This window comes from Enhydra lutris, unplaced genomic scaffold (genome assembly GCF_002288905.1).
Source record: "Enhydra lutris kenyoni isolate GAN:26980312 unplaced genomic scaffold, ASM228890v2 scaffoldscaffold8, whole genome shotgun sequence".
NCBI classification, from domain to species: Eukaryota; Metazoa; Chordata; class Mammalia; order Carnivora; family Mustelidae; genus Enhydra; species Enhydra lutris.
Window position 1 is genome coordinate 29066259 of NW_019154092.1, and position 21872 is coordinate 29088130.

At 39.8% G+C, this 21872-nt stretch overlaps 1 protein-coding gene across 8 annotated transcripts in view; it reads left to right on the forward strand.

The window, feature by feature from the left end:
• LOC111142434 (dystrobrevin alpha) overlaps nucleotides 1-21872 on the forward strand; it is a 258816-nt gene that overhangs the window by 122113 nt on the left and 114831 nt on the right. For 7 of the 8 annotated variants that reach the window (XM_022495554.1, XM_022495555.1, XM_022495556.1 and 4 more), the window contains exon 1: nucleotides 13172-13238. In XM_022495554.1, coding sequence (XP_022351262.1) covers nucleotides 13172-13238 — 67 coding nt within the window. Of the gene's footprint in view, nucleotides 1-13170; nucleotides 13239-21872 lie in introns of those variants that run through there. The other variant, XM_022495559.1, reaches the window with a different exon arrangement.

Below are 21872 nucleotides of genomic sequence, written 5' to 3' on the forward strand. Positions count from 1 at the left end.
TGGTATGTTCTCACGAGGTCCAGGGACACTTGTTTTCATAAATGCAGACACTGGAGCATGACTCTGGAACACTTGCTTTCAGTATTCACAGATTTACAGAACAGACATATAGTTATGCATCACAAGATTGGATTTTTACAATCTCAGAAGCATACCCACGGTGGCATTGATGTTACTTGGCTACAGATGTTTTGTTCGAGGGCTACAGTTCTTACTTTGCCTCTCTGTGACTGTTTCTAGGGGCCTGTCTGTGGTACTGAGGAGTAGGGGTGCCGTGGAGTCAGAGAAACGGGGTGTTTGTGCATGTGTGTGTTTTATTTGTTCCATCACCAGTTAAGGTGGGGGTTATGATTCAGTTAGCTTTGTTTTCTGGTCCTCTAGGCAGGTCCGTTTTCTACATAATTGTATTGTATATCACTTTGTGTTTTATATTATGGTAAAAATAACGTGACATAATAAAAAGATGTGATCTTTTAATTGGGTAAATGCAATTCGTTGTAGTATAGGCTTTGGGGGGATCATAAAGTTCCCAGTAGCAGGCACCTCATTTCTAGACCCTTTGGTTAGCTAGCACCTCCTATGTTGCAGAATATTGTATCTATTAGAAGCAGGGTAATCTCCCATCCAGATGATTCTTGATATGTGATAGATTGGGGTTCTAATGATTCATCTATTGTGATAGTCAGATACGTGATCTCATATCTTAATAATCTGAGAATATTCTTTACTAGATTTACCTCTATTAAATTTGACCATACAAATTAAGCAACCAGAGCTAATTAAATGTGTTGATATACATGGCATCAGAGTGTAGCCTAATTAATTCTAATCATTAAGCCACTGAGATTGAAAGAGCATGTGTCAATGGTAACTGTGTCCAGAGATTCCACCACTAACCATCCGGAGTAGAATATTCCTAGAGCATGGTTGATATAGTGACTCCTATATATGTAGATTTGTTCAAGACTTACTGAGGAACAAAGCACTCAAATTTGAGTTTAGGTTTTGTGATGTGTTTAGCATATGCCAAATAAATGTTGGTCAAAAATATATGGCAGAAGGATAGGAAGCTAAAAACTCAGAAGGTGGGGCACCTGGGTGGCTCAGTGGGTTAAGCCTATGCCTTCAGCTCAGGTGATGATCTCAGGGTCCTAGGATTGAGTCCTGCATTGGGCTCTCTGCTCAGCAGGGAGCCTGCTTCTCCCTCCCCCTCTGGCTGCCTCTCGGCCTACTTGTGATCTCTCTGTCAAATAAATAAATAAAATCTTAAAAAAAAAAATTGGAATGACAGAGAGACTGACCTAGGTATAAATTTTAGCTTTTAAAAATCTCTTAGCCTCACTTTTCTCATGTGTAAAATAGGAACAATAACACCTCCAGATCTAAGGATTAAATAGGACTGTAAACGTTATAGTAGGTCTCAGTAAATGAATGAATGGTCTTTGCAAGCCAGCAGAGTCTAAGGAGACACAGGATGGTTGTGTAGCAAATAGACTCTCTGGAGAGACTTGTGAATCCAGTCCTGGTTCTGTGGCTACCAGCAATGTGATCGCATGGAAGTTTCCTAACCTTTCAAGCTGGAATAGGGTCCTCTTCTGCTGTAATGAATTATCACGAATTTGTGGCTTAAAGCAATACAAATATATTATCTTACAGTTCTGGAGGTCCAGAAGTCCAAAAGGGTCTGGCTAAAATCAGGGTATTGGCAGGGTTGCTTTCCTTCTGGAAGTCCTAGAGGAGAATTCATTTCCTCGCCTTTCCCAGCTTCCGGGAGGCCACCTGTGTCCCTCGGTTTGTGGGCCTTACCCCCATCTTCAGTGTGTCTCTTTCCTTTATGAGGACTCATAATTATATTGGACCCACCCACATAATCCAGGATAATCTCATCACAAAATCCTTAATTTAATCACATCTGCAAAGTCCCTTTTGCTATATAAGGTGACATATTCACAAATTTTGGAGACTGGGACCTGAACCTCCTTGGGAGGTCGTTATTCTGTCTACCTCTTCAGACTTGGTTTTCTTCTGTATAAAACAGGGTAGTGTCGTATAACCTATCTTAGAATTAGGGTAAGAAATTCAGAGCCTATCCACACAAGGTAAACACTTAATGCATGTTAACTAATAATTGTTATTATTCTCTGCAAATGAATCTCAGAGTCCCTTCCTGTTACATAACCCAGGCATTCATGCTTCTGCCTCCACAAAATGATCCAGAGGGCCTGCGAGATTCAAGGCTGAGAAAGAAGGCGCCTTCCCACCCGCTATTCTTCCCCACTAAAATTCTTGGCAGCCACCAACTTAGAACCATGGTTCTCTCAAGAAACAGAGATTTCTTCCAGTCATTCCTTAGTTTCAGACAAATTCTCTTCAAAGGAAGGACATAACGAAGAGGCTTCTAATTCATAGAAACAGATCCAGAGGCAAGAAATAAGGGCTGCCTCTGTTTCTTCTCTTTCCATTCTCTACTCCTGTCAGGCCAGTCAGCCCTCATCTCAGGGAAGGGACCATAGTGTGCAGAATGCCATTGTTTACTGCTGGGGATCTTGCAGCCATAACTTCTGGCAGCTCATATACTCTGCCTGCTTCTTTTCCATGTGGCCTATTTAATTTTGGCATGTGCATATATTAACCCCATAGACTTGGCTGGGACTCTACTGGATAGGAATCATCAGAGTCCCTACAATGTCAATGCCATTTTCTGGGTTGTTTTATATTGTATCAGCCTGAGATATTTTCTTCTGAGAGAATTTGAGTAGAGAAAGGAAAAAAATACCATGATATTAAGTAATTTAATATTTAACTACGGGTTAGCCTCCATTCCACTTTTTACCGACAGATTACGCTAGGGTGAAAAGTTGTTAAATGTAGATTCCCTTATTCCTCACTGGAAGTGAGAACAAAATAACTTCTTTTACCATCTAGGATTCTTGAGATTTGCCCTTTGAAAATATTTGTTCTGGCACAAATATATTTTGAGGAACATACAGAAGAATTAGTAAGGAGGAAGGGGGCTTAAAAATAATTTAGTAGACACTCTCATCTTTTCATATCCTTCATGGACTGTGTTTGGAACCCTGTGTTCTTTTCATGCTTTGTATTGGTTCTGAATCTAAAAAGATAGTGGTGGTCCTATTGACGTCTTCCTGCCTATCTTTCCCCATTTGCCCTCTTGTCATCTTTATCTCAAAGGACAGTTGGGGTGCCTGAGTGGCTCTGTCTGTTAAGTGTCTGGCTCTTGTTTTCGGCGAAGGTCATGGTCTCAGGGTCATGAGCTCAGGGTCATGAGCCCCACATTAAGCACCACCTCAGGGTCCACACTGGGCATGGAACATGCTTAAGAGTCTCTCTCTCTTCCTCCCTCTTTACCCCTCCCCCATGTTCTCTTGCCTCTCTCTAAAAAAAAAAGAAGAAGAAGAATTTATACCAAATTAAGTATACCAAGGTGAGTTTTCTGATTCTCCCAGGGAAATTTGCCTTTTAAAGGCATAAACTTAATTTTCCCAGCTTTATTGAGGCATGATTGACAAATAAAACTATAATATATGTACAATGTACAACGTGATTTGATATATCTGTACATTTTGAAATGATTCCCGCAAGCAAGTTACTTAACACACTCCTCATCTCAAGTAGTTACCTTCTTTTGTTTTTATGAGAAAGCTAAAGATGTACTCCCTTAGCAAAGTTCAAGTTTAAAATTCATTATTAACTACAATCATCATGCTGTACATTAGATCCACAGAACTTACTCACCATATAACCTTCTGTTTTCTTTTCCAGCTATCCTTGCTTGATCTTTCTTTCTCAAGCTTAAGAACTGTCTATTTTATTGGTTTGAGTCATAGTCCTTCATACACGTAGAAAGGAAGAAAGTGAAGAAAGGAGAAGAGTTAAGGAAAGGAAAAGAAAGAGCAAGAAGAAGAGTCTGGAGATAGGAAGAGAGAATAAAATGAAAAGAGGAGAGGTGGGAGAACTTGAAGTAGGGAGTGCAGAGGACCTATGAGCTTTATGACCTGTAGGTTTCTTTCCTTGATGAAATCATGCCAGCTCTCAAACCCTTACCACCATCCCACCCAGCTCCCCTTGGCATCCACTAACGCACATCTTCAGGGATGTTCCAGCCTCATTCATTGTGTGTATGTGTGGGACTGTCCCACCACCACCATCCTCAGAGGAAAACGAGACATTCCCTTGAGTCTTACTTCATACAATGCCATTTTGGTCTTAAGAAGCCCGGTGGGCTCTGTAGTCAGATATGTCTTGTTTGAAACTCTAAACTGGTCACTTAGGTGATTACTTAATTTCTCAGAAGTTCAGTGTCCACATTGGTAAAATGGGAACACCAATATCAACATACAGTGCTCTTCTAAGAACACAGTGAGAAAACTCCTGCATAATGCTTGGTACAGGGCAAGCTTTTTTTTGTAACAGGGTAGTTGTTTTAAATAGTGTTGTGGTGGTTATTCTTTTAATCTTATTATTACTATTTCTACCCAGAAAGAGTCTGATTTTCTCGTCCTACTGCAGAAAACAATTTTCTTACCTGACTCTGCTTTTTCAATGTCCCCACACATAACATACCTTAACCCTAAAAAATAAAAAATGGACATTTTAAAGCATACAAGCCTCTCTGGTCTGTATCTTGATTGCTCAATGCCATGTCCTACACTTAATCTCACTTTGTTTTTCCCAGTTCTTCTCCTAGAAGTCACACTTCCAGAAGTTTAGATAACAACTGGCCCATGCATCAGTAACTGCTCCATTTTTTTCCCCATAATGCACTGGAATCAGACAAGGGGGGACCTATCTCTTTCTACTACTCTTCTTATGATCTTTCAAAATAAAGATGCATTAGAATCCTTTCAAGCAGCAGGAGTCACACCATAATGTCCTAAAGCACTTGGGATTGATCAGATGTGAGTTTCTGCCTGACACATGAATATGAAGTGTGCAGACACAGGCACTCTGGTTTCTACCATGTGAGGAGCCCATCACAGCCTTCTCCTCGACATCCTTCCTGTTTGCCTGGCCTCAAAAGGCCCCCACAAGCCTTCTTGCACTTTCTCTCTGGGCAGTTTCTTTGCAGATACCCCCATTGTGATTGGCTGCTCCCTTTCATCAACAGTTGGTGCTCCCTATAAAACAAACCTACCTTTGATCCCCACCAATTCCCAGCCTTCTTCTCCTAAACCAACCCACATAAGCAATTATACTTCCTTTATTTGTGTATCCATGTATGTAAATAAACGTTTTGGTGGGGTGAGGGTCCTTAGCTTTTATCAAATCATTAGAAGGATCTATAACCTAAATGATGGCCTGGACAACATTGCACTGCTTAATGAGCTAATATATCCTGTCATTTTGAAGCCTCATTATTGAGAAGATAAATTTAACTCAGTCACTTGAACAGAATTTGGAATTACAATCTTAACATTTTTCAAAATGTTTTACTCTTATAAATGTCTATGTATATATACAGTGTAATCTCACTATTCTGAGTGGGGCTCAAAAATGTAGTTAGAAAGTGGGGGCTGTCCCATTGCAAGATTAATGAAAAATAATCAGTCTTCTACTTATGGAGGGAGAGAACTTTTCACTTAATTTGTTTTCAATTATTAGACGTGTAGGAAAAAGAAACAGACCTCTGTTTATGAGCTGTGACCTCTTACACTGAACTGAGAAAGTCCCAAATGATCAGAAAGCAGTCATTTCCTAGCACCTATCCCCCAGAAGCTAAGAATTAAGAAATCCCAGTAGAAGAACAAAGAAACCTCTTTCTCTCTGGTGTTGGGGACAGCCATAGTTCCACCATGACCAGGTGGCCTATACTCTTAACATTATTCCTCTTGGGAAATACAGATATACAAACACACACACACATGCATGCGCACACACGCACACACACACACAATACCATTGTCCCAAAGGCACATGATATTGAATAAAAGGTGATGTTCTGAAAAATCTTGGATCCCAGTGCAGTGTTGGCAGCAACACTATAGACGACCCCCTTCTTAGAGTGATCTCCCCTTAGGAGAGGGCCTTTTCATCAAGCTCCTAGACAGGCTCTCCAGTCCATCAGAAACATTCTAATAACTTTGAATCCCACATTACAGAATTCAAATTTTCATCATCTTCCTTCTAAAAGTTTCCTTTTTACTCACACCAAGTTGCTCCCATCCATGCTCTTGCAATCTTTAAGCCATTACGGCTAATAAGGAGGTGATGGCAGGTGCTAATGAGCAGAAGTCCCAGCCTCTTACCAAGCCAAAAGAAAGCAAACAAAACCAAACAAAAGCAAATGTCCTTAAACACCAGGTACACTCTTACCCCAGAACAGCAGGTTCCTTCCTGACTTGACAGTACCGCTCAGTCATTCTTCCTGGAATAATAATGGTTTTCTAAACTTTTTTTTTTTTTAAGATTTTATTTCTTTATTTGACAGAGAGAGAGAGAGATCACAAGAGGCAGAGACAGGCGGCGGAGGGGGGCGGGGAAGCAGGCTCCCCGCTGAGCAGAGAGCCCGATGCAGGGCTCCATCCCAGGACCCTGAGATCATGACCTGAGCTGAAGGCAGAGGCTTAACCCACTGAGCCACCCAGGCGCCCCGGTCTTCTCAACTTTTTAATGGCACTTTTTATTTCTTAAAGTTTGCCTCCTTAGGTGCCCATATCATTGTATGTAAATGTTTCTGTATATTCACATCCCCCAAAGAATTAATTGTCTTCTTCCTGGGCTCAAAGTACCTTTTTTTAAAAATATTTTATTTATGTTTTCGGCAGAGAGAGATCACAGGTAGGCAGAGAGGCAGGCAGAGAGAGAGAGAAGAAGCAGGCTCCCCGCCAAGGAGGGAGCCTGATGTGGGGCTCAATCCCAGGACCCTGGGATCATGACCTGAGCCGAAGGCAGAGGCTTTAACCCTCTGAGCCACCCAGGTGCCCCTCAAGGTACCTGGGTCTTACAAATTTTTTTTTAAAGTGGGTCTTACAAATAAGAGAAAGAAAGCAACATAAGAATTCCACCCTAAAGTTCTGCCAATAGGTTCTGAGGTCAAAGTCAACTACTGTTCTATTTCTAACTCAGGAGTGTGTCAGGAGCACCTGTGGTGCTCTTAAAAACACAAGTGCTGGGGCACCTGGGTGGCTCAGCTGGTTAAGCGTCTGCCTTCAGCTCAGGTTTTGATCCCAGTCCTGGGATCAAGCCCCATGCTGGGCTCCCTGCCCCGCAGGGAAACTGCTTCTCCCTCTCCCTCTGCCGCGCCCCCTGCCTGTGCTCTCTCATTCTCTCTTTCAAATAAATAAAATCTTTAAAACAAAACAAAACACAAGTGCTCCATTCCAACCCAGGTTCAGTAGATCCAGATATCTGCATTTTCACAAGGTTTCCAGGCTAGCGTGATGGGCAGTCACAGCCGAGTACTACTACTATGGTTGGTTCTTTGCAGGGGAGATCAAATCCCAGATAACGCATCCAGCCGGTCATTATACTAAAATAGTGAGCTCATACCTCTCCCCACCCCCACCATCATAAGACCCAAGTTCCAAGAGCAGAAGATGACATTCAAAGTAAAAGAAATCTGAACCCCATTATAGCCATTTATTTTAGTCACAGCGTTTTCCTACTTACAGGGGCTCATCTTGATAAAGGACTGGGAAGTAAAAAGCAAGTGCAATTATACATTGCCTTGGGAAAGAGCTCTGAATACTTTTTTATTATATTGCCAAAGATGAGGACGAGAATGTAAATCTGAGAAAGTCCTATCAGAGGCTTCTTTCATTAGCAGAAATGGAAACAGGCATTTATATGCCACCAATAAATCAATTAAAGGAGGAAAGGAGCTTGAAATGGCCTTGACTGTAGTTATTAACTTGGGGGATCGCAGGGCCTGGTGATTGCTGAACCCAGCACCCTCGTGTCATCCCGCTGGAGCAGAGCTGAGGGAAATAAAGCCTGGAAACAGGCTCGTCATACTAAGCGCCAAGTCTGCAGGTTTTAAGTGTTTGCCTAAGTGGAGCAGAGGCAAAGCAGAGCCAGACTTTCTAAAAACATTGTCGGCTTGTGTGGATTTAAAACGTTGAGAGTGTGAACCAGTGTGTGCATTGGTGTGTTTCTACGTGGCTGGGTTTACAACAGTCTGGACGCGGGCAATCATTTTCATGTCCTTGATTAGTTCCAACACTGGTTCAGAGGAGGAGGATTCCGTTAAGGAGTAGCACACGAAGAAATCTCTCCTGCATTTTGAGAGACCTGTGGACCCATCCTCTCCATTTCCTTTTGGCCTGTCAATCACCCAGTTCTATCAACTTCTTTTCACTTACTAGTTTCAGGAAATCTTAATTTGTATTGAACAGTAGCGCTGGAGTAAGGCTACTGGCGATTAGAATTCATAGCAGCCTAGGCATTTAAAAAAAAATAAAAAGCCAAAAAAAAAGGGGGGGGGGGATTAAATGTCTTCCCCTGCTAGAAAATGTGTTTCGGGGGAACATTTTTTACCTGCTTGGGGGTCAAGTTTTTCAGGTATCACTGGGGAATAATAATAATATCTCCCCAAATTCTTCACAAGGTTATAGGGGAGAAGCATTTTATAATCTTCAGAAAGTTATACAAATGTGAGACACCATCAGTTTAAGATCTTACGTTTAAAACTTCTTATGTCATGTGGCGTAGAAATGTGTGTTTAGTATGGGTGATGCTGGATTAAAGAACTGTCATGAAGGAAGTAACTCAAGAATGTGATATTTCAATGTGAACTTGTTCTCACTATGCCAAAATACAATTCACATTTCTTCTAACACTCTGTGCCCTGTATTTTGATTTATTCTCTATTTCTTGCTAGTTCCCTCACTGTTCTACTCTGTTATTTCATCCGTCCCCCATAAATAGTGGCAGAGAACACGAGTCCTCCCCGTCCAGTTTTGTGGCCCCCTTTTGATGACAGTGCTGGAAGAAAGTGACTTGATGAACTCACTTTCTGTGAAGCCATTACTGCAACAGATTGCTTTCTCCAGTGTGTGAAGTGGTATGGGAGAGCAAATGCTGATTTGCCTCCGCCACCATTCTTTCCCGGGGACTGCAAATCACCAAGTCCCACTGCATATGCCCTGAATGTCAAATCAATCTTTACCATAACACATATATTCTTCTTCCTGAATTACAGATGCTTCCAGCCAACTGGACTCTTCCCTTAATCATGTGCTCCCATCCCTACCCTCCTTCCTACCTGATCTTTCCTCCACTCAGTATGCTGAAGTTGTCTTGCCAAAACCTAAATCTGTACACATCAGTTTCCTACTTAACCACGGGTGGCATCCAGTCTTCTGGAAAACCTTACACAGTCTAGACCTTCTAGATCTGACGCCTGTTCTGGCATCACTATTCACACTTGAACTCAGCAATACTGAACTATTCCCTATTCCCATATATTCTTGTTAAAGCTCCATGTTTTTTCCATGATTACCTCTAACTCTGCACTCATCTCTCTCTAGAAAATCCTTGTTTATCCTTTAAAACTCTGTTCCAGAGTCACCCTTTGATGCCTCCTTCAGATTTCCCAGAAGTAAACTACTCTATTTAGTAATACATATTTTTATTATTGTACATATTATACCAAATACAATTATCATCTGGAATAATTTGTTTCTCCTCCTAACTGTGAGCTTCTTAAAAGCAAGGATCATGTCCTATTCATCCTTGAATCTTGAGCAACTAGCAGAGTATCTGACAAGTTATAGCTACCTTATAAATATTTCTTAAATAAATGAAATGGATAGATTCTCATAAATGAAAACAAGGCACACCCTGTATAATTCATGGGACTGAACCCTAGTAAAGGAAATGACTTAATGGGGCTCATCACTTATTCATCACCTGTTAGTTCCTTTTGCTATTTTGACATTTATGCAATCTGGTAAATTCTAAGGTTGCCAGCATCTTGTCTACATGAAGGAGTAACAGAAACACCAAATTAGGCCTGTTGGTGAGCCACACACCTTGTGACATTACTACTGTCACAGATGGGTTCTTTCCCCCTGCATCTCCACCATATGACTTTGGGCAGCTGTTGTAATACTGAAATTCATGAAGAGCAGAGCTTCGTGACAATTTCAGAAGCAAAATTGCTCTCTGCAAAAAACCTCCCACCTTCCTCTACTGAAAGTTTTGCTCTTCAGTCTTGCTAAGAAGACAGTCAAGCATTATGTGTCTCAAGTCCCACTGATCAGAGTTAAATTGGAAACTAAGGAGCCCACGGTGGTGTTCCTTGGCTGTTCGATTCGTGGACTGACTGTCCATCGGTCCCTCTGTTGAATCCATGTAAGCAGTAAACTAGCATGCCTTCCCTTTTTCCTATTATGACTGGGACCAATGGGTAATAAATATGTATTCTCAATTTTATCTAATAGTGCTGCTTCCCAGGAAACCTTAGTGGTAAAATGAGAAATGTGTTGTTTTCCTTTTATATTTATAATTATGTCCCACGTTTTCTATTCTTTCACACTACTGGGTTTTTCCTTCTTGTCCTTATAAGGTACACATTTTACTCAGAAGTGAGAATTAATTCCTGTTATATAACTCATTATGGTTCTTTTATGAGTTAATTAATCACAAAATGATGATGAATAGACCACATGGGGACATCAATGTAGTTTGCATCTATTTTAACTTCTGTCTTGTAAGACAAGATTTTGCTTTAAAATGTATGGTCCTAGATGGTAATAGATATAAATTAGACTCCCTCATTTCAAATAACTAATTTCTGAAACTGGTGTAACCTGAAATGAGCTCTTCTGTGAGTCAGTTTTGGGAAATATCATTAAAAGTCCTTTTCTTGGGGAACAAACTTAGCTCTTACTGTGCTTTCCTCTTCATTGTCCCTCTTCTTTCCTCTATTTTTTTATTCCTTTTTTTTTTCAATAAATACTAACTAGTCATATCATTTACTGATTGGATTTTACTAGGCACTGTGAAGAATTTAAAACGTTTGAAGTCATCGTCCTCACAAATCTTCCAGAGAGACACACAAAAAGTTAACTAGAAAAGAGATGTCACAAACGGTACCAGTTGAGGAGTACAGACAGTAAGCCTGGGTTTGGAGGCCAGTCTTTCCTTCCGTGACATTTTCAGTCAGAGCTTTTTAGCCAGCCATCCATTGTGATTTATTTTTAACAGTTCTTTTCATCTCATTCCAACATACAGACAGATGCAAGAACATATCACTGGTGCTATCCCCTATCTCTATTGCTTCGACACAACTTCTAAACTCTTGAAATAAGAATTGGAAGCTGTATCCAGACTATTTTGTGAATGTCAGATTATTATCAACTCACTTCCTCTGGGGTAAAGGGGATGGGGTTCTGTGAATCAGGAAGGGTGTGTTTTTCACCAGATCTCTATATACCAACCATACCTGCGTACTTAAAATCATAAAAAGGAAGTACCTAACTGTGTTCAGCACTGAATTGCTATCAAACCGAAGACACTTCATTAATAACCCTACTCTTTCCAGTTATTGTTTAGGCCAGACCCTTCTGTACATCACCACCCATCATAAACAGGAACACACTCTTCCCTAAACTCTGTAAACCAAGGCAGTTCCATGCCCTTCTTTCCCTTCCTGGCAGTAGGCATATAATTCTTCACTCATAGAAACCACCGGTGGGGCTCTTTGACCGGAATAATTGGCATCACATTGGGTTTCACAACCAATATTTTCTTTTACCCTTCTGTGAGTTATTTTGTACACAACTCCATTATCTTTTAAGCTGTCTTCTACAACCTAGTTCTGTTAAATTTACTCCCAGGTAGTCCGTGTCTCTTACACTCACTTATCTTTCATCTTCTATCTTTGTGATTTCTTTGCTTCTACGATTTTGTATCTCCATGACTAGAATGTAAACATCTTAGGGGTAAGAACTGTGACTTGATCTTTGGTCTATACCTAGAACTTGATTTGGTTCCTGGAGTATAGAAGGCACTCAGTAAAGATTTGTTAAGTGAATTGTCAGCGTTGAGAGAAAGGGATAGTGAGCTCTGGAGGCCCAGAGGAAAGAGAGTGAACCCAGCCGATCATAGAGTTAGGGAGGATTTCAGAGAAAGATCCACCTAAGCTAAGAGCTGAAGGGTTATTGCAAGTTAGCCAGACATAGGGAGAGAGGAATCTGGACCCAAAAACAGCATAGAGAGAGAACCATATTTGAGAAAGAGCAGAGTCCATTGGAAGACCCGCAAAAAAGATCAGCCTTCTGTTTACCATGCCTGAGAATCAGAACACAGTGGTATATATGTTTATGTATATGCATGAATGAGAGAGGAAACTTGGGTTTTTCCAAAGTTTAATTAGCTTTATAAAAAATTCAACTCCATCAACCTATAAAGCCCTTAGTATTTAGCCCAAAGTCCTCTATTGGGCTAAACAGCATTTTCATTAACTTTCTCATTATCTTCTTTCTCCTCATGTCAAATTTTATTTTTTTTTGAAAAATTTTTTTATTCTGTTTTATCTGTTGGCATTTTCATAGTACTTTTTAAGTGATTACTACAGACAGTAATATGGTTAAGGAGAGAGACGTGAACCTAACCACCTTGCCTGAAATTATCATGCATAGAAAACCTGTTGCACGTTCCAAACACTCAATTTAGAGATCAATATTTAGAAAATAACCTGTATCCAAGCTAGGGTTTGGGTGCACTGAGACAACCTGCAGCAGAATATGGTGTGAAAGCAAACCGGTCTTGGAGTCCAAATGTTTTCATCATTCACTTTAGTAAGTCTCACGAGATTCTCAATCTCATCATTTGTTGAATGGAATCTGTAATATCTGCTCTATGTTCTTTGTAGGTATTCGATTGAAAGAGAAACTATGTGTGAAATGAACCACCTAACAGATGGTGGATGGTTGTATTCAGTTTGGTACAAGGTCACCTGCTATTGTAGTTATTTTTATGTTAGAAAATAAAAATTTTATACTCCCTCTAACAATTACAACAACATTGTGTATGGAAAAATATGTATGGTGGTTTAAATTAGTGAAAGTAAAGCTACACTTTGTAAATACACAGTTTTGAATAGTTTGTCTCTGTGGCAGAACTACAGCAAATATGTTTACATAGAAATGGCTGTTTGCCTCATTAGCATGAGGGTAATAACACTGTAACCATTTTGTCTCCTAGAATGATTGAAGATAGTGGGAAAAGAGGAAATACCATGGCAGAAAGAAGACAGCTGTTTGCAGAGATGAGTAAGTATAGAACTTTAAAGGAACACCCTATAGTTTCCATTGAATACTCATGGAAAGACTGGAAATAACCACTTAATCCTTATGTCATTTGTACTTTTCCTTAAAATCCTAAATTCCTTGTATGAAATGTACACTTGAGCAATTTGGCTTCCTGTTAGGTAAGAGTGAAATTAGTCAACAAACCCTCATAATTTGTTACTAGACTGCATATTTTCTATGGAAGAAAAAGTTTCACAGAGCCAAATGTTTATGTATACATGGACACTTGATAAACAATATTTAGTGTTGGCACAAATACAGTCCACTGAATTTTAAAATCTGTGTTCATACCCCCCACAATATCGCTGTGTCTGGCATATTGTAGGCACTAGATATAGTTTGTGAAATGAATTACTGAATGTTTTAACTGCAAAATGACATCATATGTCCTTATGGGAAAGAAGAATCAGGCGTGATCACCAGAGCAATCTGTATGCTGTCATTTGGACTTTATGGAGAGGAGAAAAATCTGTCCCACAAACCAGTTCCTAAAAAGTGAAAAGGAAAATAAAGTTAAAAAGAGTTTGGAGATGGGATGCCTGTGTGGCTCAGTCAGTTAAGCTTCAGAATCTTGGTTTCGGCTCAGGTCATGATCGTAGGCTCCTAGGACTGAGCCCTGAGTCAGGCTCCACACTGGGATGGGGAGTCTGCTTGAAATTCTCTCTCTCTCCCTTTCCCTCTGCCTCCTCCCACTACTCACACACATGCTCTCTCTTTAAAATAAATAAATAAATCTTAAAAAAGAAAAAGAAAAGCAGAAAGAGCTTGGAGGTAACCTGCTGCATGAGGGAAACCAAACTATATTTACTTACTTTAGTGGAGAATCCATTAAATTAAGGTTATTGATTTATGTAAATGTCTGGTTGCCATATAAGTAATTGGTTGGTAATGTCTCCATTACAGACCATTGCCTTTTTTTGTTTGTTTGTTTGTTTGTTTGTTGTTTTTTTAGAGAGAAATAGAACATGCACGAGCAGGGGTGATGGGGCAGAGGGAGAGGGAGAAACCTAAACAGGATTCATGCTCAGCGTACAGTCCAACTTGGGGCTCAATCTCAGAGTCCAACTTAGGGCTCAGTCTCACAATCCTGAGGTCATGACCTGAGCTGAAATCAAGAGTCTGACATTTAACCAACTGAGCCACCCAGGTGCCCCACAGACCATTGTTTCTTATTCATAAAGAAGAACTTGTCGTGGTAGGGGGCACACCTCTCAAATTCAATGTTGTAAAGAACAAAGTACAATTCTTTTATTGTCTTTTTATCTCTCCTTCCCTGCATAAGGCATAAGGATGAGCAGAAGTGAGTTGTAAGCCTTTCTCTCTGAGAAAGCAGTAGACAAAATTAGGTTTCTACTGAAGACTAGAACTGATTTGGCAAGAATGAGGGTCAGGAGCAGATAAAGGAAAGTCCCAGATAATAAGATTCATATTTTTCTTTATCATTTCCCAATAATCTGGAGGCACCAAGACAACATTAGAACTAACAAAAAGGAAAGAAAATTAAAATTGATGTGAGGAATCTCAATCATGCTCCTTGCTTTTTCCACTTTCAGAGACCTGTCTAAAGTGCCTGAGAGAGTTGCAGCCATGGCCTTCCAATTTCTTCAGCTATGTCTGGCCCTGTATCTTCACTTCCAGCATGGCTAGCCCCATGGAATTGTGCCCTTTGTTGATACAAATCTAACTGAGGAAGGAACTTAATTATCTCTGCCCATCTCCACAAAATGCAAGACAGCACAGATGTCCTCCCAAACCATAGATGCTTAGACTCAAAGTCAGGCACCCCATACATCATGGGCCAGTGTTTTGTCAGAAAAAGAAAAATTAATGAATATTTAACATAACAAAGCACTGAAGTCTTGGGGGGAAATCTCTGAATTTATCATTGTTACATTAAAGATGTGTCAGCCAACACACTGTAAGAATGATTTTTTTAAAAGTGCTTATTTCATGATTTTGTAAATACTTACCCAAATTTAAGTTCACTGTCCCAGTTCCTTCTGCACCTGTTGTAGTCCTTGGCACAGACAAATACGTATGTCACAAATGTCTTCTGAGTTAAAGTTGTCCAAATCAAACGATGAGTGATGTAAGTGTTAGAGCTACAGAAACAGAAAACCTCTAAATTTTTCAAATGAGAGAGATGTAAGAAAATTTTGCATTCATTTCCCAAATTGTAATTTTATCTTTTCATAGACACCTCTTTGGGATGGCATGCAATTTATTGAAACATTTTATGAGTTCTTCTGTGTCTTTCTCCCTTGCATGTGCTAAGTAATAGACCCAGATGTTGGCCCCCAAAGGGGAATACACATCTGACTTTAACAAGGCTTTCGTGAGTATCCTGTTTAGACACAAAGTAGGACATGTCCATAGTATGTAGGATTCTGATGGTTAAGACAACTGGCTGATTTCAGAGGAAGAATTGATGGTGATAGGTAGCTGTCATACAAAAGAGAGAGATGATCTCCTTGAGAATGTGTTAAATAGTTGAAAAATATATGGGTTATTCCAGCAGCTCAATCCGCAGGACACCAAAAAAAAAAAAAAAAAAAAAAAAAGAAAGAAAAAGAAAAAAACACAAGGAAACTATTATCAGGGAAGACTGACATCAGGCCTTGGAAAGTTAAGTTCCCCCAGGAATCTGTGAGGGACCTAAAAAGGGAGGAAATTGTAAATCCAGTCAGCTGAGTATTTTCTAGAAATAATTTTTTATATAATTTTTTTAAAGATTTTATTTATTTATCTGACAGAGGGAGAAAGAGTACAAGTAGGCAGAGAGGCAGGCGGCAGGGGTGGGGAGGGGGGCGGGAGCAGGCTCCCCACTGAGCGGGGAGCCCGATGCGGGACTCGATCCCAGGATCCTGGATCGTGACCTGACCCGAGGCAGTCGCTTAACCAAATGAGCCACCCAGGTGCCCCTAGAAAAAAAATTTTTAAAACAGCAAAAGAAAGTGCCAAAGAGAGTCTTTGTTTTGGGAATTACAAATGCCAAAGAAAGATTGCATGTGAAGGAGTTAAGGCAGGGAAGACTTTATTCAAGATTATTGCAAAGCAGTCAGGACCTATGCAAGAGAAAAGAGAGATTGAACTCAATCTGGAAGGCAGGAGGGTTTTTAAGTACTGGGGTGAAATAGTGCAGAAGTCCTGAAGATTATTAGTGGGGAGGGTGGTCAGTTGTGTTTGTTAATTGTCCCAGTTAGAAAATTAGGCTTCTGTGCTCCAACAGACAATTGGAGATCTCCTTCAATGATTGCATTTCAAAGGTTTGGCTCCCCTGTCCTTAAGAAAGGTATTCCTGGGCTGTAAAACGGGCAAGAGGCTGAGAGATTACATCCGCAATGGAGCAGACAAAGAATTTACAATGAAAAGTTCTCTAAAGTAAATGCTCTAAGGAAGGGAGGTCAGAGGTGTTGGGTCAGGAAGAAGCCTGCCTGAAGTTTGGTCAGGGCAGGGGTGGGGGGTGGGGGGGTGGCCAATGTTAATGCATCTTGGCCTTTCAAAGGCCAAAAAACAGAGGACATGATGCAATTGATGAGAAGAACAATGGGTAAGAAATTTAGGCAAATTCAGGTGATTACAGCACATCTCATTAAACATCTACTCTGAGCTCAGAAACACAAACAGCAGAAGCAATAAGAAATGGTAAAGAAATTAAGGACTCAAATAAGCCAAAAAAGACTAGCCTTATGTTAAAACCAAAATGAAACATTAACCCTGTGGCCAACAACTTTGATTAAAGAAATTCTAGACAAGTTGCCATTAACCAAAACTCCCTTGAGGATAATGCCCTAATTATCAGTTTGTTTAGTATCTTAGATTAAAACTGAAAAGACTTAGTTAAATGTCATCCTCACTTTGGCTTTTCAGCCATCAAATGAGTTTATCAGCTCATATCAGCTTATCAGATTGGCTTTTAGCTGAATAAATTGTTTATTCTTGGAATTAAATCACCTCTGTTTTCCTGCTGTCAGAGAACATCACTCTGCCTTATATGACCCTCACTTATGAACACGTCACCCACTGTTGTGAATGTCTCTTAAGGATAAGCCATAGGCCTTTACGTTCAAATCCATTCACCTCAGATGCTGAGTAAATGTTGGTTTACAAGTCTACAGGGCACAGGACAGGTAGGTTTTAATCAGAGGAGAGTGATTGGAAAACGTTCTATCAGAACTCAGAAGACTACCTACCGAGAAAAAGAAGGTCCTGAGGAGAAATCAGAGTGCTACCACTGCCTTTAAGCACAGAAGGGATAGAAAATCAGCGAGAGGCAAATACTCGTACTTAACCAACACTTGAATTGTTCAAAGGCAGATAGTTCTTCAGAAAGTTGACTACAGTCAGCACATAGGTAGCTGGAATGAAACCTAGAGTATGATTTTGTAATACTATGACTTTTAGGAAAATTGATTTCAAAAACTCAGAAAAATGCCATGAATGAGACTGCTCCCATGAGCCCACCACACCCCTGGTAGGCCATGGTGGATACAGGGAATTTTTTCACTTGCTTCTTCATTTCTCTTGCTTCTCAGCTTCTTTAAAATGTTAATACCATGGGTCACCACTCTGGAAATACTTTCTTATGGCACCACTCTAGCCCACTCTTCTGCTTTTTTTTTGACCAATTGACTTCTCTTTTTATGTCTCTTGGCACCTTCCAGATACCCTAAAGCCAGATTTTACCAAAGTTTTGTTCAATTGCCTCCACTTACAACTTCACTTTCTGTCAAGGCTTCACCATTATTGTTATGTCACAAGTTTCAAGGAGTCCTTTAAAGCCATTCTCATAAACCAGCTTATCCAGAATAGTCAGTATATAAACTCAGTGTCCCTTCTAGCCTGTTCCCTCACTGACAAGGTTTCTACTAATGAAGCAGCTTGAGGTGGGCTCACCATTAATTCCACTAAGGACCCCTGACTATATGCAAAGTCACCTCTTGGAAAAATATTCCCAGTCTTGGCACAATGAGACAAATTGCTGCATTTTATATGTTTGTTAATAATTCTGGAAATGTACTCCATAGTCAGGAGTTCTATATCTGTATATCCAACTGCCACTGATTATCTCCATTTGGACATCCCACAAGCACCTCAATCTTGGTGAGCCCAAAACTGAACTCTTCATTCACCCACCTACAAACCTATTCTTCCGTATTTTACCATAGCCCAGTGAGGGCCTCCCCATCCCACTGAGTGTCCTAATGTAGAAATTTGAGCATTATCCTTGAACCCCAAATTCCTTTCTCTCTTCTCTATCTCTCTCTCTCTCTCTCTCTCTCACACACACACACACACACACACGCATACACACACACACAGACACACACACACACATCCAGTCAATCAGCAAGCATGGAAGACTTCAGATACATTGTTCATAGGCTTCTTCTTTATTCAGTAGATATTTGTTGAGTGAATTTGAAAAATTAATTTATTTATTTATTTATTTATAAAATAAAATAAAATTAATAAATTAATTAATGAGATATTTAATTATCTGAATGACTATACCAAAGGCTTTATGATGAGCTATCAAAACATGAAAGGCAAAATACATACAAATTGTGTGAAATTATTCAGAATGTAGTAAAAAAATGAAAGCCAAAAATTAGGTAAGGTTGGTTGGTTGGATAAAAAGATAGATGGATAAATGGAGAAAAAGAAAGAAAGAAGGTGGGGGGAGGGAGTGAGAGAGTAAGGAAAGGAAGGACAGAGAGGAAGAGAGGAGAAAAATCTTGGAAGGAAGAACAAAAGAGGAAACATGGGATTTGTAGAATATAGCAGTGTGATCCATCAGAATTTCCTTTTTTTTTTTTTTTCCTTTTTCAGAGAAAGGAAGACAGAAGGGAGAGGGGCAGTGTGGGGCCAGACACAGGGCTTGATCTCACAATCCTGAAATCATGATCTGAGCCAAAATTAAGAGTGGGATGCTTAACTGATTAAGCTACTTGGGTGCCCCTGTGATCAATCAAAATTTCTTAATGCCATCTTTGCTTTTGTCTTTATCACTTTCTTCCAAGTATGACATGGGTATGAGAGATTTAAGGAGATGGTACGAGAGCATCAAGTTACCTTAAGTGAATTAGCTTTACATTTTTATTATGAAAAGTTTCAAATATATACAAAAGTCTAGAAAATATTATTCATCTCCACCCTTATTTGCTCCCAGCCCCTCTCTATCATTATGAAGAAAATCTAATATATTATTTAAATGAGTTGACTCTAATGTTTTAAAGAATTATATCCCGATGATACAATACTAAAAGAAAAAAATACCATCCACTTTTCTCAGAAATAATGAAGAGGACATTGTAAAAAAGAAAAAAATAGGGAAATACTATACTCATTTTTTTGCTATACCTAGTTTTTATTAGAAAGGAAGACTATAGAGTCTTGAGAGTCTAGGGTATGAACTTGCAGGTTTTATATGATGGATTTTTTTTTTCCAGATGACGGAATAAAAATAGTGCTAATCCTAGATATTTCAAGATGCTAAGAACAAGGATTGCTCTACTGACTTCTTCATTCACTTATTCAAATTCTGTCTTTTTTATAAAGGAATTAAGCCAGCTAATTTCCCTTTTTAATAAGGCTACTAGACCGCTAGCTCAGGAAAATACTATAGCCTAAAAACGAACCTTAATTTCAACAAGATACTGGCAAAGTCTCTTACGTTGTGGGTATGTTAGAGAAATGTGAGCTGAATTGCTGTAATTAGGTAGATTTAGAGATGGTGATGTGACCATGTCTGCAGGAATAAGCAATGGGTCAGTCAACTTGGAGGACAGCCTCTAGTAGATACTAGAAGAATCTATTTGTGGATCTGTTCATGTCCTCGGTTTTAACCAATGCCTTGGACACAGAAGACATGTGACTACTCCCACAGCAGACTAGGAGCTTATAGACTTTTGAGAAGAGACCACACATGTAAAACTGAATTAAGTTTATAGTTTACTGGGGCAGAGACAAATAAATTTGTTTTAAACAAGTTGGATAAACAGAGCAAGCGCCTGGTGCAGCTTGTCTCAGCTCAGCTTTTTTGGGTCCCAGAACCATATGGATCCTGTTGCCACTTACATTGTCTGTGCAAAGTGGTGTGAAAAGCTAATGTCTGCAAAGCTCAGTTTCATTGCTCACCACATCCTGTCTGATACTTAGGGCTTACATCCTCAGCCAGGAGGAACTTATATAAATAGGAAACAGCAAGAGACCCTCAGACCCCTTCCTGACTCCTGAACAAAACAGAGGGTCCATTAAGTCCACATCGTGATAGGGCAGGGAGCCCTCTCATTCTCCTGTCCGTAAGCATCATCTCTGTGCCCCTCTTGACTACCTGCAAGAAAGTCACACCTTTGCTGAATTGCCTCTAGGTCCTCTATGAAAAGGAGGTGCCGAGGAGCCATGGTTTCTGTCCTCGGAGGATACGGTCTTGCTGGAACTAAGACATTTAATTGTGTGAGACATCGAAGCCCTTTCACACCTGGGGCTTATCGTTATCCTTCCAGAATTTACACAAATAATCTGTGTCCCTAATGTCTTCTTTTAAAGACTTATTTACAGATAGTGATTGTTGACCCAAGCACAGCATCAGTAAAAATACATATTCCTCCAGGGGAAAAGGCAGACTGAGCGTTCAGGCATTTCAGATAGTCTCTCATCTCTGGTTATTCAATACCCCAGAGAGCTCCTGTTCCACAGGAGCCTCTCAGGTTTACAGAGGACATGAAACTGGGCAGTCCCTTGGAGATGCCAGTGGCAAAATAAAAAATTTTAGAATGGTTATAAGCACGAGCTAAAAATTAAAAGAAACTAACCAGATAAATACAAAGTCCTATCTTTAGCCTCCAAATAAGCATTTAAATAAAAAACAGAAAAGACCTGATAAGATGTAAGTACATACGATTTTTTAAACCCACTTTTTAATGAAAAGAGACAGAAGAATGAACCATTTAATTTTTTTAAATTGTATCAGTAAGTGTCTTATCAAAAGTGGTAATGATTGCTTTCTATATATTCTGCACAGACAAAGCAATAACTGGCATTTGAGTTAATTTTGTATATCTCATTTCAAGGAGCTACGAGCCACCCATAGAGCCAGAAGACTAGAATGGATAAAGGTCTCAAAGCCATGCCTGATGATAATGAGAATAATAATAGCAACAGGCATGTGTTGAAGCCCTATTGTGTGCCTCCATCTGTGGCAGACAATGGCCTTGAAATGGCTGTGGAATTGAACCTGTCCACTCTAAAAGGTCAAGAAGTTATGATCCCAGCTAAACTTTAAACTCCATGATGAGAGGGGTGTTTTTACATAATCTTCAGATGGTAATGAAGATGCTAGTCATGGTCGTGATAGCTGCTTCCCAATGTGTGAGAAATAAATTATCAAGTGACAGGGAGGAAAAATGATGTGTCTCCAGAGAGGAAATTAGATCAAAAAAATTGAACTTATCAGGACACAAATTAAAGCTCAAATATAAAAAAGAAATTTCTATCACTTAGCGCTATCAGTATCACTTATTGTTGCCCAGAAGTGGATTAGGAACCTTTTAAGGAGTCCCACCTGCCATTAAGTGCTCACTAGGTACAAGC